At 58.2% G+C, this 16,027-nt stretch overlaps 2 protein-coding genes across 6 annotated transcripts; both read left to right on the top strand.

Moving 5' to 3' along the window:
- Positions 1-736: 736 nt before the first annotated feature.
- On the top strand, positions 737-10,676 carry CUNH17orf99 (chromosome unknown C17orf99 homolog). 3 transcript variants are annotated; one of them, XR_011366165.1, is made up of 6 exons: positions 737-861; positions 1,149-1,181; positions 5,273-5,572; positions 7,228-7,707; positions 8,689-8,931; positions 10,621-10,676. XR_011366165.1 is itself a non-coding variant. In XM_069993269.1 (6 exons), the coding sequence occupies exons 1-6, from the start codon at positions 825-827 to the stop codon at positions 8,711-8,713; spliced, it is 753 nt and encodes a 250-aa protein (XP_069849370.1). In that variant the 5' UTR covers positions 737-824; the 3' UTR covers positions 8,714-9,205. The 3 variants fall into 3 exon arrangements, 2 of the variants coding, with proteins under 2 accessions (XP_069849370.1, XP_069849369.1); XM_069993269.1 differs by lacking the exon at positions 10,621-10,676 and having other exon boundaries at positions 7,228-7,497; positions 7,620-7,707; positions 8,689-9,205; XM_069993268.1 differs by lacking the exon at positions 10,621-10,676 and having other exon boundaries at positions 8,689-9,205.
- Positions 10,677-11,251: 575 nt separating this feature from the next.
- On the top strand, positions 11,252-15,976 carry Syngr2 (synaptogyrin 2). 3 transcript variants are annotated; one of them, XM_069992887.1, is made up of 4 exons: positions 11,254-11,387; positions 14,159-14,396; positions 14,681-14,861; positions 14,942-15,976. In XM_069992887.1, exons 1-4 carry the CDS (start codon positions 11,289-11,291, stop codon positions 15,357-15,359), a joined length of 936 nt encoding a protein of 311 aa, XP_069848988.1. In that variant the 5' UTR covers positions 11,254-11,288; the 3' UTR covers positions 15,360-15,976. The 3 variants fall into 3 exon arrangements, with proteins under 3 accessions (XP_069848989.1, XP_069848988.1, XP_069848987.1); XM_069992886.1 differs by having other exon boundaries at positions 11,259-11,387; positions 14,681-14,820; positions 14,993-15,369; XM_069992888.1 differs by lacking the exon at positions 14,681-14,861 and having other exon boundaries at positions 11,252-11,387; positions 14,993-15,976.
- The last annotated feature ends 51 nt before the right edge of the window (positions 15,977-16,027 follow it).

Raw genomic sequence — 16,027 nt, 5'->3', positions numbered from 1 at the left:
GAGTTCAAGACCCACAACCAGAAGAATAATAAAAAGCAATTGAATGATTCCGTTTCTGTACAAAGTCACTCACCCTGGCAAGAAAGCCACCAGCTGGCCTGGCAGCCAAGATTGGGCTTGAGCCAGAACCTGCTAGAGGGGCAGGCATGTGGCAGTGGCCCCTCGGGCTGGGAGGCCCACCGCCCCTCTGCTTCGGGGCACTGGCAAGGCCATACCACAGATGGTGACATGGCTTAGTCTTTATTTTGCCTGCGTGAGCCTCGGGCCCAGGCCCCTGGACGATGACCCTCCATTTGCTCTCGCTCGGCCATCCACTGGCATGAAGAAGGGCAGAGCTCGAGACCAGTCCTGGGCTGGCCAGGGGGCCTCGTCCGGGCTGTGGTGGAGCCTGGGGCCAGGTGCGGCATCAGCCCCCTCCCAGGTGCCCGGCTGGTGGTCGGAGGGGATCCTCTGGCATGTGGGCAGAAGTCGCCGTGCAGCCGGCCGCCACGTCTCCAGTCTGCCTTGTAAGGCCCTGCCTGGGAATCGCTCACCTCCCACTGGGCACACACACCCCACCTCACTTCCCGCCCCTGCCTCGCTAAGCCAGGATGTGGGTGTCCCTCACCCACCAAAGTCCAGGGGCTCCAACCCGTGGGACTCTTCTGGGCCCCACCCTGGTGGGAGGGGGCACCTTGGGAGTTGCAGCCTCCAGATTATCTTGGCCCTGCAGGCGGCACCCCTGGAGCGTGCCAGGGGGCCCCCCACGGTGGAAGGAGGCCCACACGCAGGAAGCTCTGTTGAGTCTGAGCGGAGGCTCCACGCAGCCCCACTGAGGACGAGGCATGAGGCTGCTCCCGCTGCTGTGCTTGGCCATGCTGGGTGAGCGTGCTCGGGGACACCCTGGGAAGGGCTGCCCCAGCCTCAGGGGGTGGGCTTAGGGTGTGGGAGCGCTGGGGAGCACAGGAGAGGTCCTGAAGGCAGGGTACAGGGGAAGGCAGGGACAGACAGGGAGGGTAACACTACAGACCAGACCAGCCCCTCACTGGCCTCATTGCTGCTTCATCACCGCACCGATTTACTCATCTGAAAGATGGGCTTAGGACCCCATCTCCTGGGCTCAGCTGCGGCTCCCTCACGGGGCTCCTCCCCCTTCCCCTCTCTTGCAGCTCCCAGCAGCTTTCCCAAAGAGGAGGCAGAAGGTGAGTAGCCCCAAGATACTGGGGGGAGAAGGGTCCTCGGCCTCCATCTGTGATCCTTGGTGGGAGAGAGGCTGTGGATGGGATGGGGGGGGGGGGAAGGCAGCCGGCTCAACCATTCTGGAACCCAGCCTCCACCCTGCAGGGATCTGGAGAGTGAAGAAGGCAGGCTGAGCAGGTGGAAGCGGGATTTCTGGGGACAGGGGCCAGCGGAAGGGCTCTGCTTCCAGCAGAGCTGTTTGGAGCATGAGGGGGTGTCCTTGGGCAGGGGTGGAGGGGGGCAGGGGGGAGCAGAATCTCCCACACACCTGTGAGCCCTGTAGGTCTGCTGGGTGGGTGTGGCCCCAGACAGGTGGGGAACTCTTGGGGAGCCCCTTGACCCAGGATGGGGGCCCCTTGGTCAGAAAGATTGCTGGGAAAAGCTAGAATCCCAGCCAGTGCAGAAGCAGCTGGAGGGCGTGGGTCTCTGAGAGTTCCCCAGGGAGGGGAACCCCTGGCCTGGCCCACTTTCAGGACCAACTGCATCTTCTGCTTGTTCTGCACAGTCCCCTCTCCTCCCTGCCCAGCCCCCCCCATCTCCAGCCCCCGTGTCAGTCAGGGTGGAGACAGGAGACCTTCCTTCCCTGTCCCTAACCTGTGCGGCCAGCTACGCAGGCCAGAGCTGGACATGCCTCTATTCTACTTCCCATGGGACTATTGATGTAGGTCTCACTCAGAGGAGGCACAGATTCAATGACCATTTATTTCCTCATTTGCTGGAGAGAGAAAGAGGGAAAGGGAGAGGGGGAGGAGAGAGGTGGAGGAAAGAGGGAGGGGAGAGGGGGAGGCGGAGGGAGATTCACACATATTTTTGGTGTTGCCCTTAAAAAAGCCGTAGCTGGTTCTCTGGAAAGTACCTGCCTCTTCTGTCAAATCAGCCCATGACTTCTGCTCAGCCAATCAAGTCCTGCTAACTGAACACGGTGTGTGTGTGAGTGTGTGTGAGTGTGTGTGTGAATTTGGGGGCTTAAACACAAGATCTTAGCTTTTTCTGTTTAAGGCTAGTGCTCTACCCCTTGAGCTACACCTCCACTTCTAGCTTTTTGATGGTTAGAGATAAGAACCTCTTGAGGGCTGGGAAGGTGGCTCAGTGGTAGAGCGCTTGCCTTGCATGCATGAGGCCCTGGGTTTGGTTCCTCAGCACCACATAAGCAAAAAGAAAAAAGCCGCAAGTGGTGCTGTGGCTCAAGTGGTAGAGCACTAGCCTTGAGCTGAAGAGCTGAGGAACAGCACCCAGGCCCAGAGTTCAAGCCCCATGACCGGACCCCCCCCCAAAAAAAAAAAAAAAAAAGAATTTCTTGAATGTATCTTCCCAGGCTGGCCTTCAACTGTGATCCTCAGATCTCTGTCTCCTGAGTAGCTAGGATTACAAGGGCCTGGCAATGTCCTTTCTTTAGAAACAGACTCTCACAGAATGAGGCTCACCCTGCAACCCAGCCTCTACGTGGCTTAGCTTCTGGCCCCAGAGGGGCCTCGGTATCACTTTATCTCGTTTTACATGTGACATCACATCATCCAAAAGTTCTGACTTAGTAGCTGCATGCTAAATTAGGGAAAGACTGCCCTTTATTGATCCACTAAATCCATAAACCAAATAATGAAAACAAATGTGTATGCACACATGTGCATGTGCGCACACACACACACAAACACAGACACACACACATACACACACACACACCTTGTTTGAATAGAGAGTAAAGGCCCTGATGCAGACTTAGGCAAATCAAGCTTCTATTCTCGGCCATTGAAATGAAAATGGGGCATTTTTTCCTTTCTACTTTTGTACGTCTAGATCATTTCCCTTTTTGAAGGGAGCAGAAGAACTGCAAGGGGGTCCAGGAGATCCCCACTTCCCCAGCATGAGTTTCCAGCCCCTGCCCCTGAGGTGCCTTTCAGCCCTAAGAAGGCCTCTGTCCCAAGAGTCAAACTTAATGACGGATGGAAGTGCAGTAGCTCAGGCAGCTCTAAGTCTAGCTGTAGCTCTGCTTTCTCAAACCAATGATTTTGCATGAAAAGCCTTTTTTTTTTTCCCAAAAAGATAAAGGTAATGGGGGGCTGGGAAGGTGGCTCAATGTAGAGTGCTTGCCTCACATGCATGAGGCCCTGAGTTCGATTTCTCAGCCCCCTATAAATAGAAAAAGCTGGAAGTGGCGCTGTGGCTCAAGTGGTAGAGCACTAGCCTTGAGCTGAAGAGCTGAGGGACAGCGCCCAGGCCCAGAGTTCAAGCCCTATGACTGACCAAAATAAAAAAAAAAAAAGAAAAAAGAAAAAAGAAAAAGAAAAAAAGAAAAAGGTAATTGTAACACCTCTGCCCATCACTTTTATAATAACAATACTTTTTGTTTTTTGGGGTTTTTTTGTCTGTTGTAGGGCTTAGACTCTGGGCCTGGACGCTCTCCCTCAGCTCTTCAGCTCAAGGCTAGCACTCTACCACTTGAGCCACAGCACCACTTCTGACTTTTTCTATTTATGTGGTGCTGAGGAATAGAACCCAGGGCCTCATGCATGCAAGGCAAGCACTCTACCACTGAGCCACCTTCCTAACCCTAACAATATCTTTTTAATATTAAAAAAAAAAAAAAAAAGCTGGGCACTGGTGGCTCATGCCTGTAATCCTAGCTACTCAGGAGGCTGAAATCTGAGGATCATGGTTCAAAGCCAGCCCAGGCAGGAAAGTCCGTGAGACTCTTATCTCCAATAAACCACCAGAAAACCAGAAGTGGAGCTGTGGCTCAAGTGGTAAAGTGCTTACCTTGAGCAGAAGAGCTCAGGAACAGCACCCAGGCCCAGAGTTCAAGCCCCAAGACTGACCAAAAAACAACAAAAAAAGTATGGATTGTAGGCATGGCTGAGTTGGTAGAGCACTAGCCAATGAGCAAAAGAGTCAGGTACCAAGTTTGAGTCCTGCTCTCAAACCAAAAAAGAAGAAAAGTACTCCCCTGACCCCCACCCTATCAGGGGGGTGCTGGTGAAGCTGTGGTGGACACTCTGATGAGACAGAGCTGGTGACATCTGTGCAGGCCCAGTGAGCGGTCCTGATTCTAGATGGCCCAGCCACTCTGTGTGGCTCTCAGCCCACACCGCTGGCCTTGGGGCTGGATGGTTCTCCGTTGTAGACTGCCCACTGCATTGTGGGTGTTTAGGGAGTCGCTGGCTTCCATTCAGCCGATGCCAGGAGCAGCCCCAGGGTGATAACCACAAATGCCAGCAGACACAGCAGTCCTCAGGAGCCAGCGCAGCCCACACTGAAATCCACTGTCTGTCAGGTGATGTAGCAACCAGCTACAAGGGAGCTGTCAGATTCCCAGAGCATGTCACCTGTCAGCGCGCCACGTGCCGGGAGCGCTTGCGTACTGCAGTGTACTTACACAGGTCGCCCAGCAGCACAGGGGAGGCCAGGGACCCCAAGGACATTTATATTTTATCTTTTTTTGGGGGGGGGATCCGGTCGTGGGGCCTGAACTCTGGGCCTGGGCGCTGTCCCTCAGCTCTTCAGCTCAAGGCTAGCGCTCTACTACTTGAGCCACAGCGCATTTCCGGCTTTTTTCTTTTTGCTTATGTGGTGCTGAGGAATCAAACCCAGGGCCTCAGGCATGCAAGGCAAGCGCTCTACCACTGAGCCACCTTCCCAGCCCTATTTTGTCTTTTTTTTTAATGTGCTAGTATTGGCACTTGAACTCAGGGCCTGGGCTCTGTCTCTGAGCTCCTCTTTGCTCAAGGCTAGCACTCTACCACTTGGAGCCACAGCTACACCTTCCAGTTTTTTTGGTGGATAACTGGAGATCAGAGACTCATGGACTTTCTATCCCTGGGCTGGCTTTGAACCGTGACCCTTAGATCTCAGCCCCTGAGTAGCTAGGATTATAGCCATGAGCCGCCTTCCCAGCCAAAACCAGCATTTTCTTAAGGGGTGTGATAAGTCAACCTTTCTTTCTTTCTCATTCTCCTCTTTCTTTCTTTCTTTCTTTCTTCCTATCTTCCTTCCTTCCTGCCTCCCTCCCTCCCTCCCTCCCTCCCTCCCTCCCTCCCTTCCTGGACTCTCCACCTCCTAGGTTCCACCCCAGACATCTCCATCACCTACAAAGTCCTGCAGGTCTACCCCCAAAGCCGCTGGGTGCTTATAACATGCCATGTGCCGCAGGCACCCCCGCCCATCACCTACTCCCTCCTGGCTAGACAGAACACCGTGGTGGCCAGGAGGGTGATAAACACCTACCAGCCCGCCTTCTTCAACATCAACGTCACGCTCAAGTCCAGCCCGGACCTGCTCACCTACGCCTGCCAGGCCGTCTCCGCCTCGGGCACCCACGGGCCCAGCGCCAGGCTGCAGATGTACTGGGAGCTGTGGGCCAGTGAGTGCTGGGGCCAGCCAGAGGGGAGCAGGGGAGGCAGACAAGTGGGGAGCTCCTGGGGGATTTAGAGGGGTCCAGGGCAGGATAGTGGGAATGGAGGGCAGGCTGCCAGCCCCAAAGCTGTGCCCAGACTGGTGCCCACGAGATTCCATCCTGCCTGTGGGCTCATAACTGAGGCTAATAAACCAGGCCCTTCTTTCTCTTTTCCTTTCCTTCCTTCCTTCATCCCTTCCCTCCCTCCTTCCCTCCCTCCTTCTCTCCCTCCCTTCTCCCCCCTCTCTACCAGCACTGGGGCTTGAACTCAGGGCCTGGACACTGTCCTACTGTCCTTTAGCTTTCTTGCTCAAGGCTGGCATTCTACCCTTTGAGCCACACAGCTCCCCTTCCACTTTTCGCTGGTTAATTGGAGGTAAGACTCCTATAAAAATTTAAAAAACAAATAAAAAAGACTTTCCTGCCTCGGCTGGCTTGGAACCGCGATCCTCAGATCTCAGCCTCCTGAGCAGCTGGGATTATGGATGGGAGCCACCAGCACCCGGCGAACCCAGGCCCTTGCTGTCATTCATCTCAGTTCAATTTCTCAGCCACTCATGGGGCTCCGGCTTCCTGTCTGGAGGCTCTGGGAGACTGGCCAAAGCCGGTTTCAGGACCCCTCCCCTGCCCTGTATCAGCCCCAAGTCCTGCCTTCTTCCTAGCTCCATCCCATTCCACCCTGAGTTTCTCCTTGAGAGCCCTGGGCAATGGGGACCAGGAAGTGTTGCTGGCCTGTATGGCTAGACAAAGATTAGGTGGGGGCTCCCCTCCATTCTCTGCCCCTCAGCCTAAGGATGCTAGGAGAGGTCGCCAAGGGGGAGTCAGGTGGGAACCCTACAGGTGGAGCTCAGATCCCACCCACACTGGCTGTGGGGACAGGTGGGTCTCTCTTAGCCTCCAGTGCTAGGCCTGAAAACGAGATAATGAGTGGAGCACCCCAGGGCACAGAGGGCATTGGGTAGGGTGGCATTTAGGAGGCGTGGGATCGCTGCTAATACATAAGGGTTCAGAGTCTAGAATTCCACCCCGCCCCCCACTGGTCATGGGCTTGCACTCAGGGCCTGGGCACTGTCCCTGAGCTCTTTTGTTCAAGACAAACACTATGCCAGTTTGAGCCACAGTGCCACTTCTGGTTTTCTGGTGGTTCACTGGAGATAAGAGTCTCATAGACTTTCCTGCCCAGGCTGGCTTTGAACCATGATCTTCAGATCTCAGCCTCCTAAGTAGCTGGGATTACAGGTATGAGCTACCAGCACCCTGCTAATATTTTTTACTTAATTGGATGTAATGGAAGCTGCCAGATATGTTTCATATAGGACATACTGCTTCTGAAAAAGTACTTGCTGCTTGTCTACAATTCAAATTTAACCAGGTGCCCTGTATTTTTATTTTCTAAGTCTGGAAACCTGAAATATACCATACCGAAAGTGTAATTGTGTGGTCACACTGCCAGCAGGCTAGAAGCTCAGACACACAGGGTAATCCTGAGGGCTGCCTAGGGAAGGCGGCAGCAACACAAAGCCCTGGGCTCGTCTGGCATTTCAGATCAGGACATAAGGCCTTCTAACCATGTCTGTGCCATTCCCTCCCATCCCCTGCTGCCCCCCCCCCCCAACTACCAGAGCCAGTGTCCCAGCTGCAAGCTAACTTCTCCCTGTGGGACAGAGGGTCCGGCCCCAGGATGGAGGTGTCCTGCCAGGTGTCCTCTGGCAGTCCACCCATCACCTACCGTCTGGTCAGGAAGGACGGGCGAGTCTGCATGCAGCAGAGGCCTCTCCACGGGCAGCCTGCCAACTTCTCCTTTCAGCTGTCCCAGACATCCGGCTGGTACCAGTGCCAGGCTGAGAACAGCATCAGTGCCCTGAGCAGTGCCTTCACGTTGGTGCCCCCGGGTGAGCGCGCTCTTCGGGGCTGGAAGGGGACCCGGCCTAAAGGGCCCAGGCGGCAGCCATGCCTACTAGGCCTCCTGCCTGGAGGCAGCCAGCCCAACCCAGCCTCCTTGCCGCCCTCACAGGGCAGCTGCCCCTGGGACCCACGTGCGTGCTTGTCGGCAGCCTGGTCTCCGTCACAGGCATTGCTTCTGGGATGCTTGGCTGGACTAGGTAAGCCCTGTGGCTCTGCGCAGGGATGGAATGGGAGAGTGGCTGTCTACCACCAAGAACCTGGGGGGAGGGGACGGAGAGGAGGGGTGGGCGGCGCTTACAAGTCAGGCAGCCACCAAGGCCGTGAGAAAGGGGGACATACCAACAGGCCCACCCCAAAGATATTCATTGAGATGCACTGTTTCCTGTCCCCCGTCCCCAGGTCCCCAGCTGCTCTTTAGTGGTCATCTAGCCTCTGATGGGGCGCTCTCTCTCTCTCTCTGCTGGTCCTCGGCTTGAACTCAGAGGTTGGATGCTATCCCTGATCTTTGCCATTTAAGCCACATGTCCACTTCTACTTTTTTGGACTTTCTGGCTGGCTTTGAACCGCGATCCTCAGATCTCAGCCTCCAGAGTAGCTAGGATGACAGGCGTGAGCTGCCTGTGCCTATGTTTGCTTGTTTTCAGGCTGGTAGTCTATCACTTGTGTCCCAGCTCTACTTCTAGCTTTTTGGTGACTAATTGGAGATAAGAGTCTCATAAACTTTCCCACCCAGGGGTTCTTCACCTCTAGCCTTACATCTCAGCCTGCGGTGTAGCTACTCTTACAGACATGCGCTAACAAGGCCCAGCTTTTTCCATGTTTCCTGTGGGTCCTCTGAGACCTGGGCGGGCCAGGAGAGGCCTCATTGGTCAGACTTTCCCAGGTGGCACAGGAAGCAGGGGCGGGACTTCCTGTGAAGTCTCTTTCCCATGGCCAGCACTTCCTGGCTGGGTGAAGTGGCAGGGCCAGCCTCTGCCTGCTGCCTGCTGCCCCAGGGCCATGCTTCTGCCTCCTGGAACTTCCCATGTGAGGCACCTCACTCTTCTCTCCTGTAAAGTGGGGTTCAGAGACCTGGCTGCCACCGACCCTGTGACCAGGGACCAGTGTTTGGCCCCTCAGTGATTCAGCACCCCACTTCGTTTAAGTGGGGTGAGTAAGCCTCCTGTCTTCCTGCCCAGGATACAGAGGCTCTTGACGCCATAAAACCCCAGGAGGCCTCGGCAGAAGGTGAAAGAGAGGTGTGCTGCCGGACCCAGAGCATCTGCTACTTTGTCATCAAGATGGGGACCAGAAGACGAGGCCAGAGTCCCTTAGGAAGAAGCCGGCCTTGGGGGTGGTGGGGGCTTGGTAGGTCTGAAGACACAGAACAGCAAACAAGTGCTGTGTGCAGCTCAGAGACCTAAAGCACACGCGCACCAGAGGTAATAAAATTGGACTGCATGTGGGGTCCACACGTGGCCCCTGTGATGACAGATTCATTTGCTCCATTCCAGACTTTCGCTGTCTTTGTGCATCTATCACATCATGTTGTATATCTTTACTATACATAATAAAAGCATTGAGAAGAAGAATCCCAGCACCGAAAATAAGCATAAAAATGAAATACAATCCAAATAAAAGCAGGCTTGTCGGTTTACACCTGTAATTTCACTACTCAGGAGCTATGGCAGGAAGACTGAGAATAGGAAGCCAGCTTGGGCTACAGAGCAAGACCCTGGCTAAAAACAAATAAAAAGAAAGGAAGAGGAGCTGGGAAGTGGTAGAGTGCTTGCCTCACATGCATGAAGCCCTGGGTTCCATTCCTCAGCACCACATACACAGAAAGAGCCCGAAGTGGCGCTGTGGCTCAAGTGGTAGAGCGCTAGCCTTGAGCAAAAGAAGCTCAGGGACAGCGCCCAAGCAAGCCCTGAGTTTAAGCCCTAGGACTGGCAAAAAAGGGAGGGAAGGGAAGAGGAGGGGAAGGGAGAAGGAGAATGTGAAGGTTGAAGAAAGGAGGGAAGGGGGAAGGGAAAGGCCTGCCAGTTTCCTTAGACCCTGGGGGAGTTCAGCACACTTAAATGTTGCCGTAAGAATTTTAGGGGATGGATAGAAAGGAAGGGGGCCTGTGCTCACCTCCAGTGGCTCCTCATCACCCATGAATGTTGGGGGGGGGAAGGGAGTCAGGGGATGGACTGTCAGAAGGACCAGCCCCCCTCCTTCCCCCTGTGGTGGCTCTGTTCTCTGGCTGTACTCACACCACCAGCTCCCCTCGTGTACTGTGTACTGCGCTCCTTATCCCTTACCTCCCTTAGCACATCCTTCCTGGAGCCTGTACATGGTCCCTCCAGTTCCCCTCCCCCTGCCTGTCTCACACAGCCTAGCACCAGTGTCCCTTTCCAGGTATACCTTTTTGTTGTTGCTGTTGGCCTGGGTCATGAATTCTGGGCCTGTGCGCTGTCCCTCAGCTCTTCAGCTCAAAGCTAGTGCTCTACCACTTGAGCCACAGCATCACTTCCGGTGTTCTGGTGGTTCCTTGGAGATAAGTCTCACAGACTTTCCTGCCCAGGCTTGCTTTGAACTGCGATCCTCAGATCTCAGCCTCCTGAGTAGCTAGGATTATAGGTGTGAGCCACTGGCACTGGCTTTTATTTTTTATTTTTTTGTAGGTCATAAAGCTTGAACTCTCATGGCCTGGGCACTGTCCCTGAGCTCTTTTAGCTCAAGGCTAGCACTTTGAGCCATAGCTCCACTTCTGTTTTTCTGGTGGTTGATTGGAGACAGTCTCTCAGCTGGATGCTGATGGCTCATGCCTGTAATCCTAGCTATTCAGGAGGCTGAGATCATCTGAGGATTTCGGTTCAAAGCCAGCCTGGGCAGCAAAGTCCAGGAAACTCTTATCTCCAATAAACCACCAGAAAACCGGAAGTGGTGCTGTGGCTCAAGTGGTAGAGCGCTCTCCTTGAGCTGAAGAGCTGAGGGGCAGTACCCAGGCCCAAAGTTCAAGCCCTATGACCAACAAAAATAAAAGTCTCTTAAACCTGCCAGGGCTGGCTCTGAACCTCGATCCTCAGATCTCAGCCTCCTGAGTAGTTAGGACTACAGGCATGAGCCTTTTTTTTTTTTTTTTTTAGGTGAACTGACTGTCACTTTGGGATTAGGAGCCTGGATTCTGTTTGCCCAGGATCTTGGTACGTGGCAGTGTGAGTCCTTCACAGCCTTGGGCCTTGGCCCAGGGAAGTAAGAATGGGAAGGGGTGAGGAGCCTGGAAGGGGCTTCCTGGGTTGTTGTTATTATTATTTGTGGTGTTGGAACCCCGAGTCTTGCACATGCCAGGCACCCCTTCAGCCACCCCTAGACACCCCTGGCCTTAGGCTGGAGAACTGAGTGGGGTGGGGGATGGGGTGCTCCTAAGCCTGGGTCCTGGGCAGGTGGGGGCCGACGCGGGCCTGCAGCAGGCTTCCGGGAGGAGGGGAGCTCAGGCAGGGCCCCAGCTGCTCCCCGGAGGACTCTGACCCTTTCCGGCGGCGCGGCGGCGGGCCAGCGAAGCGGGGGGGAGGAAGTGTGCGGCGGGCGGCCGGGAGCCCCGGGCGGCCGCACCCCTTCCCCGCCGCGCCCCGCGCAGGCCCCTGGGCCCGCCTCCGGCCGCCGTCGCCGCCGCCGCCGAGGGCGGCACTTTGCCCCCGGTCCCTGGCGGCCGCAGGCCACGCCCCGTGGGCGGGGCTCGGGCCGGGAGGGCGGGGCCGCCCGGCGGGTTCCCGGCGCTCGGCGGCTCGGCGGCGGCGGCGGCGGCGGCGGCGACATGGAGAGCGGGGCCTACGGCGCGGCCAAGGCCGGCGGCTCCTTCGACCTGCGCAGCTTCCTGACCAAGCCGCAGGTGGTGGCGCGCGCGCTGTGCATGGTAAGCCGGGCCCGCCGCCGCCCGCCGCGCCAGCCCCGCCGCCCGCCCGCCGGCCCGCCGGCCGCGACAGGTGGCGGCGGCCGCGCGTCCGGGGCCTGCGGCGCGCGTGGGGCCGGCGTCCCGGGGCCAGGCCCCGACCCCGCGGCCGGGCCCGCGATCCTCCTGCTCCCGGTCCCCGGTCCTCCCCCCCGACCCGGCCTCGCGGTCCTCCTGCTCCCGGCCCCGCGGTCCTCCTCCCCCGACCCCGCGGTCCTCCTGCTCCCGGCCCCGCGATCCTCCTGCTCCCGGCCCCGCGGTCCTCCTGCTCCCGGCCCCGCGGTCCTCCCCCCCGACCCGGCCCCGCGGTCCTCCTGCTCCCGGCCCCGCGGTCCTCCTGCTCCCGGCCCCGCGGTCCTCCCCCCCGACCCGGCCCCGCGGTCCTCCTGCTCCCGGCCCCGCGGTCCTCCTCCCCCGGCCCCGCGGTCCTCCTCCCCCGACCCGTGGTCCTCCTGCTCTCGGTCCTCCCCCGACCCGGCCTCGCGGTCCTCCTGCTCCCGGTCCTCCTCCCCCGGCCCCGCGGTCCTCCTCCCCCGGCCCCGCGGTCCTCCTGCTCCTGGTCCTCCTCCCCCGGCCCCGCGGTCCTCCTGCTCCCGGTCCTCCTCCCCCGGCCCCGCGGTCCTCCTCCCCCGACCCGGCCCCGCGGTCCTCCTGCTCCCGGCCCCCGGGCCCGCGGTCCTCCTGCTCCCGACCCCGGGGTCCTCCTCCCCCGACCCGGCCCCGCGGTCCACCTCCCCCGCGCCCGACCCCGCGGTCCACCTCCCCCGGGTCCTTTGGTCCTCCTCCCCCAGGCCATTTGGTCCTCCTTCCCTGGCCTGCCACCCAGGGGAGGGGCTGGGGAAGTTTCTGAGCAGGTGGCTGACCCCCCCCCCACTCACCTGGAGGGAGCCTCCTGAGGCCACGTGGGGGGGTCACCCACAGGGGGCACAGAGGGGTCACCCACGAGGGGCATAGGCCTCCTTCCTTTCCAGGAGCAGGCCGCAGCTGCGGTCCACCTCACCCGAGGCCAGGTGACCCCGGGCCAGGCGACCCTGGTGGGCCCTCTCCGTTGGCTCTGGTGCCAGGCCTGGGGGGGGTGGGGAGTGGTCCATGTCATTGGATAAGCAGCTGAAAGCTGGACAAGTGTTGGTGCCCAGCCAGGCGGTGGGCCTTCGCTCCAGCGGGTACCCGCTGCCCCCTGGCCCTGGCCGGCCCAAGGAGCAGATGATACAGATGCCCTGTGGGACAGGGTGGTAGTGCCAGGGGCTCTGCCCAGCAGTCAGGCTGCTGTCCGCCTGGAGTTCCGGCTTCCGCGCAGCTGGGGGTGGGGCCTGTGACTGCCAGTTCCAGAGCCTGAGTGAGAGCGGGCAGGGCAGGGCCTGGCCCCCGGGTAACAGGTGCCCCCAGCCTCACCCATGCCTTTTATTTGGGGGGAGGGGTGAGTGGCCTTGTAGACCCAGGAGCAAGCAAGGTGACCTGTCATGGAGTTCCTCTAGGGAGTTGAGCCGGTGAACTCCCCACCCTCCTCCTCCTTCCTCAATGGTCTCTTGAGTGCAGGGCTCTCTGAAGTGTCTGGCTCAGACAGGACCTGCATGTGGGCCAGAGACACACTGGAAATCCCTGGGAGGGAACAGGATAACAGAAGAAAGCAGGAGCCGGGCGCTGGTGGCTCACCCCTGTAATCCTAGCTACTCAGGAGGCTGAGATCTGAGGATCGCAGTTCACAGCCAGCCCGGGCAGGAGAGACCGTGAGACTCCTATCTCTAATAAACCACCAGAAAACCGGAAGTGGCACTGTAGCTCAAGTGGTAGAGCGCTCGCCTTGAGTTGAAGAGCTGAGGGACAGCGCCCAGGCCCAGAGTTCAAGTCCCACGACCGACAAAAAAAAAAAAAAAAAAAAAAAAAACAGAAGAAAGCAGAATGGTTGTAGAAGCAGGCTGCCAGAGGATTGGCGGGGCCTAGAGGCAGAGCCCTGGGTCCTGGCGTGGCTTGCCAGAGGTGTTGAGCGCACTGGAGGGTGGAAGGTGAGGAGGGGGGTCGGCCCATGACCCTTCCTCTCCCTGGTGCAGTGACATCAGCTCTGGGCAGGCCACCCGGATGGAAGCAGCAGGCCCCTCCCGGAGATCCCCTGGTGGGCTCATTCCAATTCTCCCCAGCCCGGGAATCCCCAGGGTCCCCGGGAGTGAGAGACTGTGGTCAGGCAGTGCCCAGGAAACAGTCTGCTCATCACCAACTCCAGTAAGCCCCAAAGGGGTAAGAGTGCCGGTCTCAGAAGGGAACAGCAGCCAGGCATGGTGGCACACATGTGTAATCCCAGATCTTAGGAAGATCTCAGTTCCAGGACAGTTTGGGTTACCAACACCCTATCCCCCCCCCCCAAAAAAAAATTAAGAGCCAGGTGCCTATGGCTCATGCCTGTAAAACCTAGCTATTCAGGGGGCTGAGATCTCAGGCTCTGGTTCAAAGCCAGTCCATGCAGCAAAGTCTGTGAGACTCTTATCTCTGGTTAACTACCCAAAAGCCACAAGAAGAGCTTTGGCTAAGCGGTAAGAGTCCCAGCTTTGAGTAATGAAGCTCAGAGACATTGCCCAGGCCCTAAGTTCAAACCACAGTACCAGCAACAAAATAAGGGAAGGGAACAGGCCAGTGTTCCTACACGCTGCCAGGGTCCCTGGTGACAATCCTGGGATGGGTTTGTGTGGGCTGTGCCCGTGGGGGTCAGGCTGCCCACCCCCTGCACCCTGCTCTCCCCTCAGATATTCGCCCTGATTGTGTTCTCCTGCATCTTCGGTGAAGGATACAGCAACACCTCTGAGTCTTCCCAGTTGTACTGTGTGTTCAATCAAAACGAGGATGCCTGTCGCTACGGCTGTGCCATCGGGGTGCTGGCCTTCCTGGCGTCAGCCTTCTTCTTTGTGGTCGATATCTACTTCCCCCAGATCAGCAATGCCACTGACCGCAAGTACCTGGTCATTGGTGACCTCCTCTTCTCAGGTACCTGGCCCCGCCTCTTGGCTCCTGGGAGAGCAGTTAGTGCCAGGCTGGCGGTGGAGGGCGCTGGAGCTCTCGGGAGGGTTAGAGAACAGAGGCCATGATATACCATGATGGCGCAGAAACCCAATGGTCTTGGGGCACCAATGTGGGGCTCTGGCCTCCTGATGGGGTGCCCCCCAGAATCCTTCCCCTTAGCCCCACCTCTGCTTCAGCTGCTCCCACATCCGGGGGCTCTGGGAGACTCCTGTGCCTCTGTGGAGCCGACCTCTCTGTCTTCTCCCCAGCTCTCTGGACCTTCCTGTGGTTTGTGGGTTTTTGCTTCCTTACGAACCAATGGTCAGCCACCAAACTTGAACATGTGCTGGTGGGAGCTGACTCAGCCCGGGCTGCCATCACCTTCAGCTTTTTCTCCATCTTCTCCTGGGTGAGTGGACTTGGGCAGGCGGGCTTGTGGTCTCTGGCGTGGTAGCTGCCTAGCAAGTGCAGAGATCCTCCCCCCATCCCTAGCACTGCCAATAGATAAAAGTAGAAAAGACAAGACTGAGGGAGTGCGCTGCTGCCCCCTCAGCCTGCCCACACCTGGGGTCTCCATGCAGGGTGTGCTGGCCTCCCTGGCCTACCAGCGCTACAAGGCCGGAGTGGAGGACTTCATCCAGAACTATGTGGACCCCACTCCAGACCCCAACACGGCCTACACCTCCTACCCTGGCGCGTCTGTGGACAACTACCAGCAGCCGCCCTTCACCCAGAATGCGGAGACCACCGAGGGCTACCAGCCGCCCCCTGTGTACTGAGCGGCCTGGGGGAGGGGGCGGCTGGGGCCAGGCTCCCCTCTGCCCCCCCACCTGTCAAGGCCGACTGGCTGGACAGCACATCTCCCCGCAGCCCACCCCAAGTGCCTGTGTCCCAGGGCCCCAGCGCCATCTGCGCGAGGCGCTGGTTAGGAAAGAAAGGGTTTTTTAGTTAGACATTTCCTCACTGCTTTTTATTTTATTTGTGGTGCTGGGGTTGGCCCAGAGCCTTGCGTCCGCTATGTAAGTACGGTTACTGAGCTATGTCCCAGCCCCCTTACTGTCAGTGCCCGCCCCCCCAGCAGCCTGAGGCCGACAGCGCCCAGCGCAACTTGCAGCCTCCAGCCCTGGGGCTGGGGAATCTTTTGGATTTTCTACCAAAGAAGGGGGCGGGGTCCTCACACCTGCCTCTCTGGGGTGCTGGGCTCAGGAACCCCCTCCTCACTCAGGTTTGCCACCCCAGGCCCCCGTGGCCATCTCCACCCTGTGGCTGGGCCTTGTGCCCACTCATTTATCCTCTGGCGTCACCACTGTGCCAATTGTCCCCAGGCCACCTTGACAGGCACGGTGGCATGGTGCCCACCCCAGGGGGCACCAGACGGCGCTTCCTTCCTGCTCCACCCCTGGTGGCAGGCAGGGGCTTTGCCTGATAACACCCAGCTTTATGTAAATATTCCGCAAGTGTGGGAAGGGCAGGAGTCCCGCACTGCTCGAATGTACGAAGCTTTGGGAGAGACAGCCCTTCATTGTTATACTGGTTCAGAGGTGAATAAATGTTGTTCTCATTCAGCTGCCAAGGTCCTTGGTTGGGCCTGTCTGGGGTAGGACTGGATTTAGGGG

This window comes from Dipodomys merriami, unplaced genomic scaffold (assembly GCF_024711535.1).
Source record: "Dipodomys merriami isolate MVZ:Mamm:240054 unplaced genomic scaffold, mDipMer1.0.p SCAF_42, whole genome shotgun sequence".
In the NCBI taxonomy this organism is placed as follows: domain Eukaryota; kingdom Metazoa; phylum Chordata; class Mammalia; order Rodentia; family Heteromyidae; genus Dipodomys; species Dipodomys merriami.
The sequence above is the reverse complement of the archived record's forward strand: the minus strand, read 5'-3'. Positions and strand labels throughout refer to the sequence as shown.

Coding starts and splice junctions, on each gene's coding strand:
- CUNH17orf99 (XM_069993268.1), top strand. CDS start 825: ATGAGGCTGCTCCCGCTGCTGTGCTTGGCCATGCTGG. Junction 862..1,148: donor GCTGTGCTTGGCCATGCTGG/GTGAGCGTGCTC, acceptor CCTCTCTTGCAG/CTCCCAGCAGCTTTCCCAAA. Junction 5,573..7,227: donor GTACTGGGAGCTGTGGGCCA/GTGAGTGCTGGG, acceptor CCCAACTACCAG/AGCCAGTGTCCCAGCTGCAA.
- Syngr2 (XM_069992887.1), top strand. CDS start 11,289: ATGGAGAGCGGGGCCTACGGCGCGGCCAAGGCCGGCGGCTCCTTCGAC. Junction 14,397..14,680: donor TGGTGACCTCCTCTTCTCAG/GTACCTGGCCCC, acceptor TCTTCTCCCCAG/CTCTCTGGACCTTCCTGTGG. Junction 14,862..14,941: donor GGCTTGTGGTCTCTGGCGTG/GTAGCTGCCTAG, acceptor GACAAGACTGAG/GGAGTGCGCTGCTGCCCCCT.